Genomic DNA, 20,974 nt, shown 5'->3' on the forward strand with positions numbered 1-20,974 from the left:
AGAGAATGGTAAAGGCTGGATGAACATTTCAGATTACTGAATTAGGATGGGATTTCCCTGGCAGTCCACTGGTTAAGACTCCATGCCCCCACTGCAGGGGGGCAGGGGGTTGATCCCTGGTCAGGGAACTAAAATCTGGCTTGCTGCATTGCACGGCCAAAAAAAAAGAAAAGAAAAGTTTATTGAATTGGGCTCACAGATCCTTGTAGCTGAGAGGAGCTTTTGATGCTGAAAACTTGGCCTCTGCGCACTGATGCCAAATGGAATCTTGGAAACAGAGTTTTGGGTGAAGTAGAAAAGAATAGCTTTATTGTTTTGCCAGGCAAAGGATAGGGGAGGGGAATTTGGTGAGGAGTGAGTTGCTGATAAGGATCAGGGTGTGTGCAGGGCCTGTTTAATCTGGCCTCAGGCGGTCTCCTGGTGAGCTTTTGTGGTTCTTCAGGTTATCAAACTATGACCTTCTCTCTGGAATGAAGAATGCCTCATCAAGTAGTTTATCTTCCATTTGTTGGGGGTTTTAATTCTGCAGAAGAGCTCAAAGATACTGTTATGTGTGTCCCTTGAGGCAGAACTGGGAACCTGCCCCAAGGCTGCGCTACTGTTTCTGGGCTGCTCCTCCCTTGTCTCTGCATCCCCTCCCTTCCCTGATGAGCAACTGTTCGAATCTGCCCTTTGGGACTCAGGGAAGGTCATGGAGGCTGAAGCCTATTACCAAGAAATGGGGGGACACAGAAGGGCTTCCGTGCCCACAAGCTCCACAGGGTCCTGCCCGGTTTCATTTTCACAAACTTCTAATTCAGAGATCCCCAAACCAGATCACCTACTAGAATCCCCTGAGGAGCACTTTTAAAACAACTACTAATAAATAAACAAGCAGCTTCTTTGGCCTGCCCTAGTTTTGACCTACTGAATCAAAATATCTGGGATGGGGGATCTCACTGGTGGCGCACTGGGTAAGAATCTGCCTGCCAATGCAGGGGACACGGGTTCGAGCCCTGGTCCGGGAAGATCCCACATGCCACGGAGCAACTAAGCCCGCGAACCACAACTGCTAAAGCCCCCTAGAGCCGGTGCTCCACGACAAGAAAAGCCACCGCAATGAGAAGACCGCGCACAGCAACAAAGACCCAACACGGCCATAAATAAATACATAAGTGTATATATATATATGGGATGGGATTTGGAAATCTGTACATTAAGAAGCCCACTTGAGTACCGATGACCATTGAACCAGGCCAGGGTTAGGGGATCCGACCCTCCACACAGTAGAAAATTTGAGTATAACTTATAGGCAGCCCTCCCTATACGAAGCTCCTCTGGATCCACAGTCCCGCATCCTCTGATGCAACCAACCAGCACTGCAGGGTTTACTATTGGAAAAAACCCACCCTTAAGTGGACCCACACAGTTCAAAACCACGTTGTTCACGGGTAAACTGTAATTCTGTTCTAAAACCAGACCTGACAACCACTAACGGGCTTTCTGTCTCCATGGACTTGCCTATTCTAGATATTTTGTTTGAATGTGGCCTTTTGTGTCTGGCTTCTCTCACTTACTATGATGTTTCCAGGCTCATCCCGGCTGTAGCATATGTCAGTACTTCATTCCTTTTAAGGCCAAATAATATTCCATTGGATGGATATGCTCTATTTCGTTTATCCATTTATCCACGGATGGACATTTGGGCTGCTTCCAGCTTTTGGCAATTGTAAATAGCGTATCAATGAGGATTCATGTGCAAGTTTTTGTTTAAACGCCTGTTTTCAATTCCTTTGGGTATATGCCTGAGACTGGAGTTGCTGGGTCATAGGGTAGGTAATTCTATATTTCATTTTTTGAGTAAACACCAAACTTTTTCCTTTTTTAATGTGGCTACTAAAAAATTTGAAATGCAAATGTGGCTTGCAATATATTTCTATTGGAGAGTGCTGCTCTAGATATTTCTTTCTGCCTAAGAATTCTAACTGGTACTAACCTCTCATATATGTATACACCCCCTTCCTCCAAACAGGATTTGAGGAACTTAATACTATAAAACAGATTCCATAAAACTGAAAAATCATTGAACCGAGAGTAAAAAAAAAAGTCAGAGACAATAAAAGAGGGTAGAGAAACTGAGTAACAATAGCTAACATTCATTGGGTGTGCGTTTTGTGTCAGGCTCTGTGCTAAGTGCTTACTTTATACATTGACTCTTCCCAGAAATCTTGTGAGGTGGGCAGTGATAATGTTATTATCCTCATTCATTTTGCATAAAGATAATAAGCAACAAAGAGTCTAAATTCAAACCCAGCCCTGGCTCCAAAACCCAGGCTCTTGGGTAGGATGAACTGGGAGATGGGAATTGACATATATACACTATTGATACTATGTATAAAATAGATAACTAATGAGAACCTACTGCCTAGCACAGGGAACTCTACTCAATGCTCTGTGGTGACCTACATGGGAAGGAAATCCAAAAGAGGGGATATATGTATACGTATAGCTGATTCACTTTGCTGTAACAGTAGAAACTAATACAACATTGTAAAGCAACTCTACTCCAATTTGAAAAAAAACAAAAACAAAAAAGAACAAGCTCTTGGCTTCCTGGTAGCCAAAATGAAATATCTCTCGATAGCAACATAAGAGATGTCCAATAAATTATTTCCCATTCTCATAACAGCTTATCATGAGAGGGAAACTCCTGATCTTGAGCTCCACAAGGAATTTGCCCTGTGACTTTGGTACAAGAAACATTGATACAACATAATGGATAATGTCCCCAAGATAAATGTTACCAAAAGTGCAGAAGCATTCCACATCATATGAAAAGGAAGGCCATAATGTTAGGTCTTGCTTTATTACATGTAATTCAGTAGGGATCTGGAGTATAGACCCAGCTATGTAACTTTTTCTCAAAGTGGATTGAAAAAGCTGGGACGAGCTCAGAATAACGTTTCTCTTGCCTGGAAATGGTCTATGACGACCTCTGCTGCCCTCTGGTGGCTCTGAGCATAAAAGCACCAACAAGGAATTCCACTCAAAACTCCCAGCCCCCAAAGCGCAGCTAAGCCTGGGGTCCCAGAGGAGGAGCATCTGAGCCCCACTACCACTCCAAATAGGTCTTGATCCCTCACTGAGCACCCTACACCTCATCTTCAGTGTCTGGATGAGACACCCTCACAAACTCCATTTCATTTCTTAACAGGAAGAGCTAAATCGGACTCCATGTTCTATCTGTTTCTTTGACTTTAACCTTTGCTTTGCGTTTTGTTACTATAATCAGACATAATGGCCTGCCGCAGGGAACCCTGTCCACCTGTGGATGGCTGCAAGAAAGAAGAAATTAACACATCCCCTCACCAAGGCTGTCCATTCCAGGGGATACTTGCAAAAGTTATGGCCTTTTTACTTTACTTCCTCATCTCCTCCCCCTCTCTGTGCTATAAAAGAAACTGTCATCCAAACTCTGATAAAATGATTTATTGGAGACACTAGTCTGCCATCTCCTTGGTCTGCCAGTAGGCTTTGCATTCCTTCCCTCAACACCTCGTCTCCAATTCACTGGCCTGTCGTGCAGCTAGCAGAGCGAGCTTGGACTCGGTAACAATTTCCCTGTCCTGAGTGCACTGATGTCCTGGTCCAGACTGGAGCTGGGGTCCAGGTTGTCGTTGGAAGAAAACAATTTAAGAGCTGTTACCTGATGGTCTGACACTCAGTATATAAGGACATGATGACAGAGTATAAATGAGGAAGTATGAAAGGGAGCGTATGATGCAGAGTTATCCTTGCCTGTCCCTCTTTTTCTTCTCAAACTATCGCAGTGGATCCCAAACCACTAGCCTACCACTACTTTATAGTTAGAGAAAGTAGAATATTAAAATTAGAAGAGGGACTTCCCTGGTGGTCCAGTGGGTAAGACTCCGTGCTCCCAAAGCAGGCGGCCCGGGGTTCGATCCCTGGTCCAGGAACTAGATCCCGCAAGCATGCCGCAACTGAGTCCACATGCTGCAACTAAGAAGCCCACATGCCGCAACGAAGATACCGCATGCCGCAACTAAGACCCCATGCAGCCAAATAAATAAATAAGTAAATATAAAAAAAAAAATTTAGAAGAATTTTGAGGTCAAACAGACCAAGGTTCAAACTAGCCCTCTGACTTACTCTGGGACCTCGGGCAAGTTACTTAAACTTTCTGACTCTCCAGAAAGAGAAAGACAAATACCATATGATATCACTTATATGTGGAATCTAAAGTATGACACAAACGAACAAATCTACGAAACAGAAATAGACTCACAGACATAGAGAACAGGCTTGTGGTTGCCAAGGGGGTGGAAGGTGAGGGAGGGTTGGATTGGGAGTTTGGGGTTAGCAGATGTAAACAATTATATAGAGAATGGATAAACAACAAGGTCCTACTGTATAGCACAGGGAACTATATTCAATATCCTGTGATAAACCATAATGGAAAAGAATATGAAAAAGAATTGTGTGTATATGTATACCTGAATCACTTTGCTGTACAGTAGAAATTAACACAACATTGTAAATCAACTATACTTCAATAAAATAAAAAAATTTTTAATAAAAAAATAAACTTCTGACTCAGTTTCTTCATCTGAAAAACATGGGACTTCTCAAGGCCACTATGAGGATTAAATGAGATTGTGCATGGAAAGTTCTTAGCTTGGCACCTGGGACATAGTGCTCAAAACGTGTTCCCTGTGAACTCCTTTGGGGGGTTTCTTCATTCTTTACTGATGCTTGTGAATCTAAATGAGGCTGCCCTTCTCTGCAGGGATCTCTTTGACAAGAGGGCCCCTTGCCTGGGGCATGGGTTGAGCTCCTGCCCCTCTCATCCCACGTGCACCACTCCCCAATTACACTGTGCCCCACCAGACAGCAGTGAGATCCAGGAGGACGACAGGGAGAGGATGCAGGGGTTCATGGTGCTGTCAGGGCTCAGCGCACCTGTGGAGCTAGGGACTTCTACCACCAGATGGTCAGGAAAGGGATGGAGAAGGGAAGACTTGCAAGACTTACCGTCTCTGGTCAAAGAACAGGTCTTGGTCAACCCATACTTGAAGACTGGCAAGTGTCAGAACCTCAGAAACTCCTGCCCAGGGCGAGGATTTATTAGAGGAGGTCATCGCGAGGACGTGACCGCTGGTTGCCCCGTGCATGGGACCCGGGCAATCGGAGGCTCCTCACCCCCTCCCCCGTGCTTGGAATGTACCTTCTGCCCACTGTTCCCACAGTGGGAGGTGTTCCAAGGATGCGGCCTTAAGACAGGGATGCTGTTGAATCCATCTGCACGGTGTACACGGCTGAACCAGGCTAAGGCCTCCCTGTAAACTTTTAAGCTTCTGGAGGCGGGTGCAGAGATTGGCTGGTCTTGAGCCCGCCCCCAAACAAACACGTAAGTTCCCTTGCTGGTTAAAACTGCCACCTACCGGGGCTTCCCTGGTGGCGCAGTGGTTGAGAGTCCGCCTGAGGATGCAAGGGACACAGGTTCGTACCCCGGTCTGGCCGCTGAGCCTGCGCATCCGGAGCCTGTGCTCCGCGACGGGAGAGGCCACAACAGTGAGAGGCCCGCATACCGCAAAAAAACCCAAAACAACAACAAAACCCTGCCACCTACCAATCCGGAGTGGTCTGCCTCTTTCTTCTCTCTCTCTCTGCCCTCTGTGTGCCCTCCAGAGTAAGGGCCTGGTTTCAAATTTCACCCAGGAAGTTCCCAAGGTGAACCAGCAGGAAGCTGAGAATTAGGGAGGGGGAGGTGTGTGGCTTTTCTACCAAGTCAGAAGCTAATTTCAGGGTGCAAGTTTAGGGAGTAGGACCAGGGTCCACAGAAGACTTACACTCGCAGGAAGGAAAGGTTCTGATGGCTTTTTTGGTTTAAGGTACAACAGTAGGAAAAGCTGCCCAGAAAGGTCTTGGAGGCGCGCAGCGGGGAGGGGTGGGGTGTTGCAGGGTGCGAGACGTGGAATTTGGCCTCCTCTCAGCCCTTGACCTCCAGCTCCAAGTTCAAATTCAGCCTGAACTTCAGCCCTTTCCTCCTCTCTCTCTCTCTCCCCTTTCTATCTTCCTCTCTCTCTCAAAAACTTGCTACCTATAGGCAGGTCAGCAGCTCCCATGCGGACAGGATGGGCTGCCCCAGATGAGAAGGAAAGTTCTGGAAGGGACCCCTCTCCCAGTGCTCAGCCTGAGCTGCACCTGGAGCTCACACCTCCCTCTCCAGTCCTGCTCCCCACCCGGCAGAAAATCATCCTACAGGGGCTTCCCTGGTGGCGCAGTGGTTGAGAGTCCGCCTGCCGATGCAGGGGACGCGGGTTCGTGCCCCGGTCCGGGAAGATCCCACATGCCGCGGAGCGGCTGGGCCCGTGACCCATGGCCGCTGAGCCTGCGCATCCGGAGCCTGTGCTCCGCAACGGGAGAGGCCGTAACAGTGAGAGGCCCGCGTACCACAAAAAAAAAAAAAAAAAAAAAAAAAATCCTACAGTATTTTAAGATCCCCAGATTATCTTTCATTGAAAACTCTTCCATATTGATTTTTCCAACTAGATGCATGTATAATATTATTTTGATTGTTTTAATCAAACAATATTGTTTAAAACAATTTAAACAATAATTAACAAATAAACATTCATTATCAAATAAATAATGATAAGCAAAACAATGGAAGAGGGATTGGCTAAAATGTTCATCAGCCCATCACAGACCCCGGTCCTTCCCAGCTCCCTGCACTGTGAGCCTGGAGGCGTGGGTGTCCCTAGGATGACCACCCTGAGGCTCACACCAGTAACTCTTTTCCAGCTCAGGCAACGCTGTCCTATGTCTCCTCTACTCCAAGAGATGAATGTTCTAAACCAGCAGAAACCAGAATACCACATGCCAGTATGAAAACAGAGGAGGAAAAGGGGGTACAAAAACCCAGCAGTGGTGAGAACTTTTTTTAAAATTTATACTTCACCTTTTTCCATTAAAGTTGGGAATTACAGGGCTTCCCTGGTGGCGCAGTGGTTGAGAGTCCGCCTGCCGATGCAGGGGACACAGGTTTCTGCCCCGGTCCGGGAAGATCACACATGCCGCGGAGCGGCTGGGCCCGTGAGCCATGGCTGCTGAGCCTGCGTGTCTGGAGCCTGTGCTCCGCGACGGGAGAGGCCACAACAGTGAGATGCCCACGTACCACAAAAAAAAAAAAAAAAAGTTGGGAATTACAAAAGCATTTCTGCAATATTCAACATGAGCAGTGATACCATTTTTTTTTCTTGTTACAAAAGCCCTGCCTACTTAGAAATTTCTGTCCGAATTTTAAATGCATATGTCCTTTGACCCAGTATGGTACACACAGTTTATTACCTACCTATCCCAAAAGCATTCCCTCCTTTCTTCTTGCTAATAGAAGCTCGATTTTCTTTTTAATTCTCAGCGCTTTTTTTTTAAGTTGTGTATTTTATTTTATTTTATTATTTTTTTGGCTGCATTGGGTCTTCTTTTCTGCAGGTGGGCTTTCTCTCGTTGTGGCGAGCGGGGGCTACTCTTCGTTGCAGTGCACAGGCCTCTCATTGCAGTGGCTTCTCTTGTTGCGGAGCACGGGCGCTAGGCACTCGGGCTTCAGTAGCTGCAGCACACAGGCTCAGTAGTTGCAGCATGCAGGCCCTAGAGCACGCGGGCTTCAGTAATTGGGGCACACGGGCCCAGTAGTTGTGGCTCGCGGGCTCTAGAGCACAGGCTTAGTAGTTGTGGCACACGGGCTTAGTTACTCCTCAGCATGTGGGATCTTCCCGGAACAGGGATCAAACCCACGTCCCCTGCATTGACAGGCAGATTCTTAACCACTGTGCCACCAGGGAAGTCCCATCAATTTTTTTTTTTTTGGAAGTATAGTTGATTTACAAGGTTGTGTTAATTTCTGCTGTACAGCAAAGTGATTCATTTATATATATATACATTCTTTTTTCATATTCTTTTCCATTATGATTTATCACAGGATATTGAATATAGCTCCCTGTGCTATACAGTAGAACCTTGTTGTTTATCCATTCTAGAACCTCGATTTTTATAGCCACGTGGTCACCTGCCTCAGCCTCAGGGATGAAGCAGGATTAATTTAAGATCTTAGGTCACTTTCCCATTAGCGTTTGCAGACATTTGCTTTCCAGGCCTTCCTTGCAGCTCCAGCCAATGAGATGACAAGGGAAGCCTGGGAAGGCCGTGGCTTCTGGGGAAGCCACTCTCCATCAAGAAAAAGAGAGCATGGTTTGCTGTAAAGGTCTTTTCACCACTGCCCTCTACACACAACTTCCTGTTGTGACATCTAGAGCTGCAGCAACCATCCCACACCCATGAGGTGATCGGCACAAGAACAAAAGACAACACACTGAGGATGGTGGAGACGGAAGAAATGACTCTGGCCGTCAGTGTTTCGGTCCAGCTGCTGAACCAGCCTCACTGCCTCTCTCCAGACTCTGACGTGAGAAAATTAAATGTCTTTATTGGCTAAGCCACTATTAGTTAGGTTTTCTATTAATTGCAGCCCAACAAACTCCTAATGGGATAGACTTGGGAATTACATTCATTCTTTCACTCATTCAGCAAATATTTACTGAGAGCTTGTTCTTTGCCAGGCTCTATTTAAGAAACTAGAATTCTACTACCAAGAATTTACCCAGATTTATCTGCAAAAGTAGGCCACGATTTTTATATGTGAAAAAATGTTAATGTCCAACAAGAGGTAACTGGTTAGTTATTTTCATGGAGCTGTATTAAAAGAATGTATGTGATGGCATAAAGGATCTCCAAGATATAGAATAAAAGATCTCCAAGATATAGAATATATTTTTTGTCTACATAAAAAATATATATATTTTAGGGCTTCCCTGGTGGCGCAGTGGTTGAGAGTCCGCCTGCCAATGCAGGGTACGTGGGTTCATGCCCCAGTCCGGGAAGATCCCACATGCCGCGGAGCGGCTGGGCCCATGGGCCATGGCTGCTGAGCCTGCGCGTCCAGAGCCTGTGCTCTGCACCGGGAGAGGCCACAACAGTGAGAGGCCTTCGTACCGCAAAAAAAAAAAAAATATATATATATATATATATATATATATATTTTAAAAATTATCTTGGTCCCAAGAACCTAAAGACATCCCTCCCTACAGCAAAGCTACCTGGAGGGGACAAAACACCTGTCTCGGAGCCAAGGGCTGGCCCCCAAGGAAAGTGAGCCAAGGTGGGACCATCCAAGTGACTCAAAGAACTAGCCACTCACCCCAGTTCCATTCCCCAACTCACATTCTCCAACAAAAGAAAGGTCAGCAAGTCCAAAAAGAGGCCTGACTGTCCCACTCCTGGACAAGCCTATGGCAAGTCACCCCGGGTTTGGCTTCCATCCTTCTCCCCCCTGGCCACGCCCAACCAGCATCCATTTCCAGTGTTCTCAGAAAGAAGGGATCCCCTATCCTTCCTAAATAAGTCAGTCCCATAATCCCACAGCCACGTTCAGACCCCCTTGCTCTCTTTCCTCATCTTAGCCCTCAAGGAGCACAGACAAGAGGGTCAGCATCAGCCTTTATTGGGGAAAAGAAGCACCACACACCCACTTTCCAAGCCCAGGGCTGGGTTTCCTACGCTCAGGGCAGCAGCAAGAACAGAAACAGAGCAGAGAGGGCAATGAAAGTCCCTGGGGATGTCACAAGCCCCAGGACATCATCCTCTCCTGGCTACCAGGACAAGCCCCCTGGAGTCACCAAAGAAACTCAGGACACATCAGGACAGCTAGGGCACCGGGCTCTCTGCAAGTAGAAGAAACATCAGGTCACAACTGTGCCCTCCTGGCTCCAGCTCCTCAACATGTTTTTTCCCTTCCACCCTGGAGAAGTTTGGCAAAGATTGCTCTCAAAGGCCTTACATAGCTCCCTGCTTCCCAGACAATCCAGTCTAAACTGGCATTGAAGACTCTTATCATTCATTGACCAACCTTACATTTCCTGTTCAAAAAACAGCCTGTCTGTTCCCTTACACACTCTCTCACCACCCCCATCCCAGCTCCCCAAACACGTGACATACATTACCCCCTCTGTGCCTTTGCTGACCGTCACCAGACCACGCATGCAGCATGTTCTCTGGGCTCTCCTCCCTTGGTCACATCCTGCCTAGGCTTTAGGGCCCAGATCAAACCCTACTTCTAGGAGAAGGACCTTCCCAAGGAGCCACACTTACTCTCATCACCTATACGCGCATACTGCCTATACAAGGGTTCTGATCTGTGACATAGAATCTTTCTCTCCAACTAGACTCTCCAGGGCAAATACTGTCTTGCCCTCCCGGAGTCCCCACCCAGCACCTAAGCCAGTGCTCTGTACATAGCAGTTAAGGCCATTGTTATTGATAACAATGGGCTGTACTCACCTAATTCAAAATTAGACCTGATGGTCCGGTTGGGGTTCAGGGCCAGCTGGGGTGGCAGGATTGGCGGGACACAGAAACGGCCACAGCCTGACTTGCAGCACTTTTCCCCAGCTGGGCAGTTCTCATCCGCCATGCAGCTGACAATGCACAGGCCCACCAAAATGTTTGGACAGTCGCCACCCCGCCCTGTGGGATAAACAGGCATAGGTGTAGAGACAGGAGGGTTGGCTGCAATGACTCCAAGTTCCCATCTGGGACTTAGAGGCTCCAGATGAATCCATCCCTGATTCTAACTAGGTCTTAACCAAAGATCTGGCTGGAAAACCTTGAAGTTCAAGGATCCGAGCCCCTGCAGGGCCCCAAGAGAGCATCTGGACTAATGACTTCCAAATGGTGTCCCACAGGAAGTTCTCTAGAGGTACCTTGGGACTTGATACCTCTGTGGGTTTGGGGCTGGGGCTGGGTGGGATGCAGAAGGAGCAAGGCTCCCAGAGCACCACCCTCTCCCCCTATGCTTGGGCTTCCTACTAACACCCACTGCCTTCCTCTAGTTCTTTCAATGCCAACATGGGGCCCTTGGTCCTTGGAGGAGGGTTGCTTTGGGTTGAAGGGCTAGGAGGACTGGAAAGATGAGAACTCTGACTCCTCCCACGAAGAGAAAGAGAAGAAGGCCACAGATGGCTCCCTCCCAAGCCAACCCTGGGACCCCAGGAGCACTCAAGTCTTCCCCAAAGAGCCAACATACCTCCCTTAATGTCTCCATGGCAGGCATGGCCACAGCCAGTGCTGCAGCACTTATGTCCCTGAGGACAGGATGCGTCCCCATCACACAGCTCTTCACACGGAAGGGGGTCTGCAGGACATTCACCGCCAAACTCTGCCATAAAATCAGAGCATTGGGGCCCAGAGGTGTTCAAGCCCAGTGTTTCCAGTTATTTTTATTGGGACTCTGAGTACAAAATACATTTTCCATTGAGTCCCGTGTGTACTTTATACCTATTTATGTGTAAAATGTACATATTTATGTGCATACATGTATATGCAATGCTGATACTTTATATTCTATTTCTTTTTTTTTTTTAATGCTGACCACAATATACTAAATAGCTATCCAGACTCACAGACTGAAAAGCACTGTTGAGGTCTAACACATTGTGGCAAACGCACTAGCTGCTACCCCCATATTCATCCTCCCTCCTTGCTTACTGTGGTCGACATCAACACTGCTGGCTGCTGGAATACGTGCTCTTGGGTAGCCCCCTCCCATACCGTCTCTGGGCTCGACTGGGTGACTTGCTTTGACCAACAGGACACCAGCCAAGTATGATGCAAGCAGAGGCTTGAGCAACACTTGCGTACTGGGGCTTGAACACTCCCTCTTGGAAACCAGCCACCGTGCTGCAAAGCAGCTTTGGGCTAGGCTGCGGGATAGTGAGACGCCTCCGGAGAGAGAACCTGGAGGAGGAGAGGCCATCCTGGACATTCCAGCCACAGTGGAACTTGCCAGGGAGCTCCCAGCTGCATGAAGGACCTCAGATGTGCCACAGGGTATAAGAACTGCCCGGCTAAGCCCAGCCAACCCACAAAGCCACACAACTGTGAGAAAGAATGCACTGTGTTAATGTTGATGACTTCAGGATTGGGGCTTTGGGGAAAAAAAAAAAAAAAGAATGCACTGCGTTACGTCGCTAAGTTTGGGGATCGTTTGTTAGGTGGCAATAAATAACTGAAGCATTTGTGAATAGAACCCCAGGCTTGTTCAGAGAGGCAGTGAGCCCAGTCAGCTAAAATGATTTGCTTCCCCCATATTCCCTTGTAACTAGGGGTGACCACAAACTAAGATATAAGCTGGGAAAACTATTGCATTGTTGGTTCAGGGAATACAGCTGTCAAACTGCCCTCTCATTTCTTTCTTCTTCCAGTCCAAAGACAGACAAGGAATCAGAGCAGCCTTCTTGCAACCAGGAGGCACCCAGTATGAAGACAAAGTCAAGAATTGCAAAGGAGAGACAGAGAAATTGCTTCATCATGGAGTCACCACACCAGCCCTGGCGCTGACTTCAGGACTTCTTGTTATGTGAGAAAGAAGAATCCCTGTTGGTTTCATTTTCTGCTTCATGTAGCCAAACACATTCTTGATGTGCCCTTTCACAGCCCCTAAGAAGATAATGAAACTCAGAGAAGAGAAGGGGTTGGCCCAGAACTGCAGAGTGAGTCAGCGGCAAAGCAGGACAAAACTCAGCTTCTCGGTTTGCAATGAAGCACTCTTTCTACTACACCATCCTTAAGACATGTGGGCAACAGGCCAGGTCCACGGGGGCAGGCACACCCAAGAAGTCACATCCAAACCAAACCCACTCACCATGACTCATTCCTCTCAGTGTTTATTTCAAGTTTTTTAAATGGAGGGGAAAATGACAGGCAATTCAAGCTTTGTAGAAAACCGAGACAGGACTGGCCCAGTGCTTCTGAGAACGAACATGTACATACGATTGGACACAGCTGGCTCTGGGAACTCTGACATGATGGAAGAAGCAAGTGTTGGACTCCAAGAGAATACATGCAGCTAAACAATCAGGATATAATAACCTGGCATCCTAGGAATTTTCGGAATAGCCCCTATTTCAAGTATTTTTTTGCCATTGTCCACTTGTGTCACAATTATGTGTCTTGATATATTTTATTCAGAAAATATGGTCACTGTAACCACCAGATGTATCTCCCCACACCTCCCCACCTGTCTGACAAACACTAAAATCCATTTAACAAGGAACAAAGCCTTTTACCCCACGGTTGAGAAGGCTGCGCATAAAAAAAATCCCCCTGGTTGGGAAAAACACAGCAACATAAACTCACCAAGTCACCGTGTGCCCTAGAGTGGAGGCCCAGAATACCACACTTTCCAGATATCACCATTTTTCCAGGCCCAACTCTGAAGTAACCAGTGCCAGGAGGACCCTGCTACCTCTGCCCTCACCCTCAGGACCAGGCATAGAGACCAAAGCCCTACCCTCTCCCAGGCCAGGCTTCCTTGAGGTCCCTGGGGTTTTGTCAAATATTAGAAGCAATGAAGGGACACTTAGGAAGATAGGCTGAAGCACTGAGGGTCACAGCACATCCCCTCAGACCAGTGCCCAGCAGAGCCACCCAGTCTAATACCCTATCTGATGCTTGAATCCCTGCCAAACAATCCCCTACTCTCAGCTGAACAGCGGGAATTAAGGGGGCTTCGATAGCTCCAAGCCAGACTACGCCATCCTTATACTTAAGCTAGACAGCCTTAGGTATAAGGAAGTCCTTCTTTATACTCAACCGAAATCTGTTTCTATCCATTGGTCCTTTTCCTATCCCCAGACACCTGGCAAAAACATGGCTCATGCCATCTCTTTAGCCATCCTCTGCCTTTCACTGTCTTAGCTTTGCCAGGCTAGGTAAGCTCAGTTCCTCATAACGCGTGGTTTCCAGTCACCTCACAGGTATCTTAGCAGGAATCAGGATGAGAAATAGGAATGAGAGCCAGAACGGGGATGGTCATCCCTAGCCTCCGGATATGCCCCTATCCCAAGATCCCAAGCTATCACCAGAAAAGCAGAATAAAAAGCTGAAGCCTAGGAAATACGCACACTTAGTCTTTACCGTTGCCCCAGCTCCAACCTTCCCCTAGGGAAGAATGCCAGCTGCTGGCAGAAAATAAATTTCAAAACTTCTTAAGCCAAGAAGGGCCCTCTGAGCCTTCAAACCTACTCCTCTTCTCTTGTAAATAGACAGACACCCAGAAGCGGGAAGGATTGGCCTGGGGTCAATGGTCCCAGAATTGGGTCCCAAACCCCCAGCTCTGACACTAGGTCCACTGCCCTTTAACCCACATCATGGTGATCCCCTGCACTCCGCAACGATCACCCAAAACCAAATCACCAAGCACTGGGACTCAGCTCAGTTCTGCCAAAAGACCCAGTGGTAGACAGTTTTAGGGGTTAGGAAAACTTATAAATAAACTAGTGTGTCTGGAACCCCCAAGACCACTCCTAGTTTTGGTGATTCTCTAGGACTCACAGGACTCAGCATACAGTTGTACCCATGGCCATGATTTACGACAGCACAAAAATACAAAGCAAAATCATCAAAGGGAAGAGGTGCACGAGGTGAAGTCCAGAGGAAGCCAGGCGCAAGCTTCCAAGAGTCCTCTCCCAGGGGAGTCACACAGGATGACTTCATTCCTCCAGTATGGAATTGTGATGGTACATGTGAAGTGGTATCTACCAGGGAAGCTCACTGGAGGCTTAGGGTTCTTCCTGCGGTCTGGTCACATGGGTGCTCTCTGCCTAGCTCATACCACTCTTATTAGTTACGGTGGCAGGAACCGTCTCAAAATCCAAATTCCCAGAAGCCCACCAAGGCCAATCTTGTGAGCAGGCCTTTCTGAGAATATCAGTCTTGGGCCTGCTGTGTCAACTCTTAGCTGTACAACCAGCAGTGAGGTTTTAGAAAAAGGGGACCCAAACACACAGGGAGCCCATGCCATCAATGCATACGAAGGATACAATGTACATGTCGTGGGACTTCCCTGGTGGCGCAGTGGTTATGACTCTGTGCTCCAGGGCTTCCCTGGTAGCTCAGTGGTTAAGAATCCGCCTGCCAATGAAGGGGATGCGAGTTTGAGCCCTGGTCCAGGAAGATCCCACATGCCACGGAGCAACTAAGTCCACACGCCACAACTACTGAGCCTGCGCTCTAGAGCCCGCACTGCGCAACAAGAGAAGCCACTACAATGAGAAGCCCGCGCACCACAAGGAAGAGTAGCCCCCGCTCGGCACAACTAGAGAAAGCCCGCATGCAGCAACGAAGACCCAATGCAGCCAAAAATAAATAAATAAATAATAAATAAATTTATTTAAAAAGACTCCACACTCTCAGTGCAGGGGGCCCCGGTTTGATCCCTGGTCTGGGAACTAGATCCCACATGCATGCCGCAACTAAGAGTTTGCATGCCACAACTAAGGATCCAGCAAGCCACAACTAAGCAGCCCGCCGGCCACAACTAAGACCCAACACAACGAAATAAGTAAATAAATAAATAAATGTTTTTTAAAAATAATAATGCACATGTCATAATAAGCAAAACAGAGGGTCATGGGGGATCAGGAGGGTTCAACTTTCATGCAGTGGAAGGCAGGCCATAAGGGAGCCAGAGGGGACAACTCTTAGGCCATAATCTGAATCTTCACTCCAAAACCTCCTCCTCCTCCTCCCAAAGTTGTCCCCTTCTCAGTAAAGACCACCACCATCACCCAACAGCTCCAGCCAGACACTCACCACCCTTTTTGACACTTCCTTTTCCTCAACACCCACATCTGCTAACTTCTTTCCCCGGGCCCGTCAGCTTCACCCTCAAAAGTACTTCAAGTCTGCCACTCTTCCAGGTCTGCACTGTCACCACCCTGGTCTGAGCCATGATCACCCCCAACCCAGCCTGGCATATTGGCCTCTCAACTGGCCTGCCATCTTCTACATTCGCCCCATCCATTCTTCAGACACCAGCAGAGTAGCCTTTTTAAAATGAAAAGCGGATCAGGCCTCTCCTGCTTTTATAGCCCCCTTTAAAGGCCTCCCATTGCACTTACAATAAAGCCTTAGACAGAGGCCCCGGAGACTCCCCCAAAGCCTGGACTCTGCCTCAACTGGAACCACCTTCCTTCACCATCTCTTTCCTCCAGCCACACTGACCTTTCCCCTCGTTAAAATAGTAAGCCCTGCCCTACTCCACTGCTTTTGCCCCGCAGCTCCCTCTTCATAGCACTCCACCCAACGGCCAGCTCCTTCTCGTTCTCCAACTTAAAATGACACCTCCTCTTTCCCTCTCTTTTCTTTCCCTTCATTGCACTCATCACGACTGGTGGTTATTATTGCTCATTTATGATTATTTACTGTGTCTCACATCAGAGGGTGAGCTCCATGAGAGCAAGGGCCGTGGCTACCATGCTTACCCCAGGATGCCCAAATGCCAGGTAGGGTAGACACTCAATATGTATTGAATCCATTTATAAGTGAGCAAGTGAATAGACAAGCCAGACCTCAGATAGTTGGGAGGGAACCTGAACAGCAAGGTGCTGGGCATAACTATATGAGCTGTCAGGTATTATTTGGCAGGTTTTGTACAAGTTTCTTATGTGCATTTCTTCTCAACTGCATGCTGTAGACTGAATATTTGTATTCTCCGAAAATTCATATGTTGAAACCTAATCTCCAAAGTGAGGGTATTTGGAAGTGGGGTCTTTGGGAGGTGATTAAGCCGGGAGACTGGAGCCCTCATGAATACTAGTGGCCCTTACTGCCCTTCTGCCACATGAGGTCACAGCAAAAAGACGGCAGGCTACAAACCAGGAAGCAGGCCCTCCCAGACACTGAACCTGCTGGACCTTGATCTTGGACTTCCCAGCCTCCAGAATTGTAAGAAATAAATTTTTGTTGTCTATAAGCCACCCAGTCTATGGTATTCTGTTATAGCAGCCCAATGGACACTGCATTATCACTCTATGAGATAAATACCCTTATCTCCATTTTAAGGATGATAAAAATGAGGTTCAAAGAGATGAAAGGACTTGTCCAAGGCCACAGAGCCAGCAAGCAGAGGAGCCCGGTTCAGACCCATGCTCAGACCCGAACTGCCTCAGGGGAGCAGGTCCCAGGGTCTGTCCTGTGCCCTCAGACACCCTGACATTCCTCCAAGTTACCAAACAGACAGGACAGGCTATGGTAAGCTTCTGGCAAATCAGAGCTTAATGAAAGTAGAGATTATTCATAGCCCAGGAAGGGGAATTCCCTGTGCAGTGGGCTGTAGCAACGAGTCCCGCTGGGTGAGTGGGCCAGCCCTCCTCCAGGAAAAAGTAGTTAGCTAATATCCCAGCAGAAATATTACTTCCCACCAGACGAGGAACCCCACTCAGCCAGTGGGCTCTGGGAGAGGTGCAGAGAGATCACTACTCTAACCGGCCAAGCTCCAAGGAAAGAGGAAGCCCCATCTGGGCTGGCCAGGGCCCAGGGCAGCTCACCAGGCTGCCTCGCCTGGCTGCCGGCCTCACCCTCAGCCCCCGCAATTCAGCCATCACCTTCAAACACTGCGAAGATTGTACCAGGCCTGACAAGTTGACAGTGAGTGACCCGCGTGAGACAGATTCCCAGGCTCTGGTTCCAGAGCTGGCCCTCCAGAGTCCTGGCAAATAGTACAACACTCTATTCTCCCTTACGGGCAGGCTGCCCAAGGGAGCTGCTGCAGCCAGGCGCAGACAATGCCACTGGGTACAGGGAAGGGGCCTGCTACCTGGGGAGGTTTGGCTGGAAGGAGGCCAGCCTTAACAGGAACCCTGAGTTCAAAGTATAAGATGCAGATAATCAATGGCCTGTTCTCTCCTGACAGAAGGCAAAGAACTGCGGACACGAGTGATTAAAGGAGAAGAGACCCCCCAAAAGGGGAAAAAAGAGGTGAGCTAAATTTCAAGAGCCAACCTAGGAGATAGGAAGCTCTCTGGCTCTATCTAGCCCAGAGGCAAGATCGGAAAGGAGACTCGGATTTCGCCTCTCAAGCCAACATACCCTTAGGGGTGCCTGCTCGACAGAGCCGACCACAGCCTGCGCTGCAGTGCTTCTGCCTAGCCAGACAGGATTCATCCTCCCGGTATGGCTCTTTGCATGGGGTCTAATTGCGAGGGCATTTTCCTTCTTTCACTGCAAAAGTTATCACTTGAGATTGGGGCAACTGGCGAGGCCTCAAGAAACAGGGAATGGAAGCCAAATGTACTTCGGGGACTTTTAGTCTCTCCAAAATTCCTGTCAAAAATATTTCTGGGGCTTCCCTGGTTGCACAGTGGTTAAGAATCCGCCTGCCAATGCAGGGGACACAGGTTCGATCCCTGGTCCGGGAAGATCCCACATGCCGCAGAGCAACTAAGCCCATGCGCCACAACTACTGAGCCGGCGCTCTAGAGCCCGCAAGCCACAACTACTGAGCCCGCGAGCCTAGAGCCCGTGCTCCGCAGCAAGAGAAGCCACTGCAGTGAGAAGCCCGTGCACTGCAAGGAAGAGTAGACCCTGCTTGCCGCAACTAGAGAAAGCCCACGCGCAGCAATGAAGATCCAACACAGCCAAAAATAAATAAATTAAATAAATAAATAAATTCAAAACAAAATATTTCTGCAACCACTTTCCCCTTCTCCCACACAGCTGCTAACATGCACCCAGCACCACACATGGACCAGCCACTATGCAGAGAGAGAGACAGAAAGCTTGGGGCGATCCTATTCTCACCCTAGGGTGAGAGCCCTCGGGAAAAGCTAGAACCTCTAGTAAGCCAGACTGGAAGTGCTATCTCCAGAGAGGACAGAGAAAGCCAGGAAGACCTATCCTGGCTGTCCCAAGAATCTATGCGTCCAGTTCTGTTCTACAGAGAAGACCATCTCCCCAGATGAGGACCCTCACTCTGGGAGGAGGCGGGGGATGACTTCTCTAGTCGTTTTCTATTGCTGTTAGCCAGGGATCCCAAATGATAGCTCACCATGCTCTCCTGCAGTCACCCAGGATGCCACAGACCCAAGAGCAAGAAGTGCCTTCAGGAGGAAGAGGCAGCTCGACATGATGATGATGCTGAGGGTAGAGATGAGAACTCAGTTCAGGCCAGACGTGTACACCTTGCCTTGTATCAATACATCAACCGAGGGAAGGGCAAGACTAGGGGATTGGTCTAAGGCCAGCCACAAAGTTTTCCCTTTTGCAATAATCCCCAACGATGTCTTCTCCTGACAAGAAGAAAAGTGACTGGTTGCTGGTGTGTGGGGAAATTCCTGGCACTACCAAAAGACACACGTGATGGGAATGATCAAACTCTGCAGTATACACAACATCCCTGGACAATGATGAGGAATCTAATGGGCAGCTGAGGAAATGGAGGGATGGCCACTGGATAAAGGATCAAAGAGAGTCTTAGAGGGTTTTGGAAGGACACAGCTACAGCTGTAATGAGAGAGGAAAGGACTAGAGACACAACTAAAGAAAAGAACCAAAGCTAATAAAATGCACTGTGGCTCCTGTCCATCCTAGCAACCTAGAAAACAGAGAATGGAACAGACTGCTTAGAAACTATCCAAAAACTACAGAAAAGCAGCATTTAGATTTGTTCAGAACTAATATAAATGCACCAAAAACCTAAATCTTGGTCCCTCTAGCCCATACAGGGTATTATTGGACTATATGAAGGTTAGTCAACAAAACCCAAAAGAACAGTTGCTATGACTCAAGTAGTAACCTAGGTCATATATACTCCCTTTCTTTATCTCTTCTTCCTATATTTCTTTTTATTTTTTTTTATCTATTCCTTTGGTCAACCATGATACCTAACAGCAATACCTATTGGCATTGCTTAGCCTAATAAGGTTAAAGGGTAAAAACCTCCTTAATAGGGACAAAGAGTTTGGTGCCAGAAAGTTGCCTTATTGTTTTAAGGCTGATATTGGAGCGTGGAGATAATTAACATTTATTGATGACCTAACATGTGTTTTATACACATTATTTATTTTATGCCTCACAATAATCTTGCAGAAGTAAGAAAACTAGTTCAGAGGGAAAATTAGCCAAGGTCATTAAGCTAGTAAGTGGTAGCTGCTGGAATTTAATAATAGTAATGACAGATAACATTGTTTGAGGGTTTACTACTGCCAAGGTTCTAAGTACTTTACATGAATTAACTCACTTAATTCTCATTGCAACCCTATGAGTTAGGTACTATTATCCCCATTCTACAGATGGGGAAACTGAGGCACAGAAAGAAATGTGGGTCACAGCTAATAAGTAGCGGAACAAAGGTAAGCAGTCCAATCCCATAGTCAGTGTTAACCACCATATCATAATGGATTTGAACTCAGATCTTTCTAACTGCAAAACTCATGCACCTTCTACTACCCCGTATTACGACCTGATAAAAGTAATTTTATCTACCACCCATAAGTAGATCCAATTCTATTCATGGACGTCTTACCTCTAATGCAGAGCTAAAGGGGCTCTGGGGAACTCCACAGCTGTTAAATCCCTGCATCCCCAGCCCATCCCAGTATCACGCATCTGGGGAGAGAAGCCCAGAATCTTCATTCAGATGCCTTCAGACGCCAAGAGGCAATCCCTGGGGTCAAGGCCTGGAGAGACCACTGGGTGAGTGGTCTATATTTTGCTGGGTTTCGGGGTCCTCGCATTGGGCCCATCCAATTCCGGGGGCTGAGTGCCAGGCATATTAAAATCTAGTTTTCCAGAGACAACTGCAGGCGCCTCGGTACCAAACGCTGCCCTCCGCTCCCCAACACCAGCCCGAGGAAACCTGCTCCCCTCCTCCTGACCCGCACTTCTCCACGGGTCTTGGTCCGGCCAGAGAAAGATCCTTGACTGAACACCCACAGTTTACACCCAAAGGGCGGCCGCTCCCGAGAGGGAGCCTGGTCAACCTACCACAGGGCCTCTAAGCGTCTGGGACCCGGCGAGACGCGGCGGCTCGGTTTCCCTGGTAACCCTGCCGCTCGCTGCGTCGCGCTTCCGGAGACTG

The 20,974-nt window shown here is 48.0% G+C and overlaps 1 protein-coding gene across 1 annotated transcript; it reads right to left on the reverse strand.

Moving 5' to 3' along the window:
- Positions 1-9,569: 9,569 nt before the first annotated feature.
- Positions 9,570-20,931, reverse strand: WFDC3 (WAP four-disulfide core domain 3). Its single transcript, XM_082857082.1, has 5 exons — positions 20,881-20,931; positions 18,944-19,032; positions 11,141-11,272; positions 10,396-10,581; positions 9,570-9,779 (listed from the first exon to the last, which is right to left on the reverse strand). Exons 2-5 carry the CDS (start codon positions 19,020-19,022, stop codon positions 9,763-9,765), a joined length of 414 nt encoding a protein of 137 aa, XP_082713208.1. The 5' UTR covers positions 19,023-19,032; positions 20,881-20,931; the 3' UTR covers positions 9,570-9,762.
- Between the last annotated feature and the right edge of the window lie 43 nt (positions 20,932-20,974).

This window comes from Leucopleurus acutus (assembly GCF_964270905.1).
Source record: "Leucopleurus acutus genome assembly, chromosome: 16".
In the NCBI taxonomy this organism is placed as follows: Eukaryota; Metazoa; Chordata; class Mammalia; order Artiodactyla; family Delphinidae; genus Leucopleurus; species Leucopleurus acutus.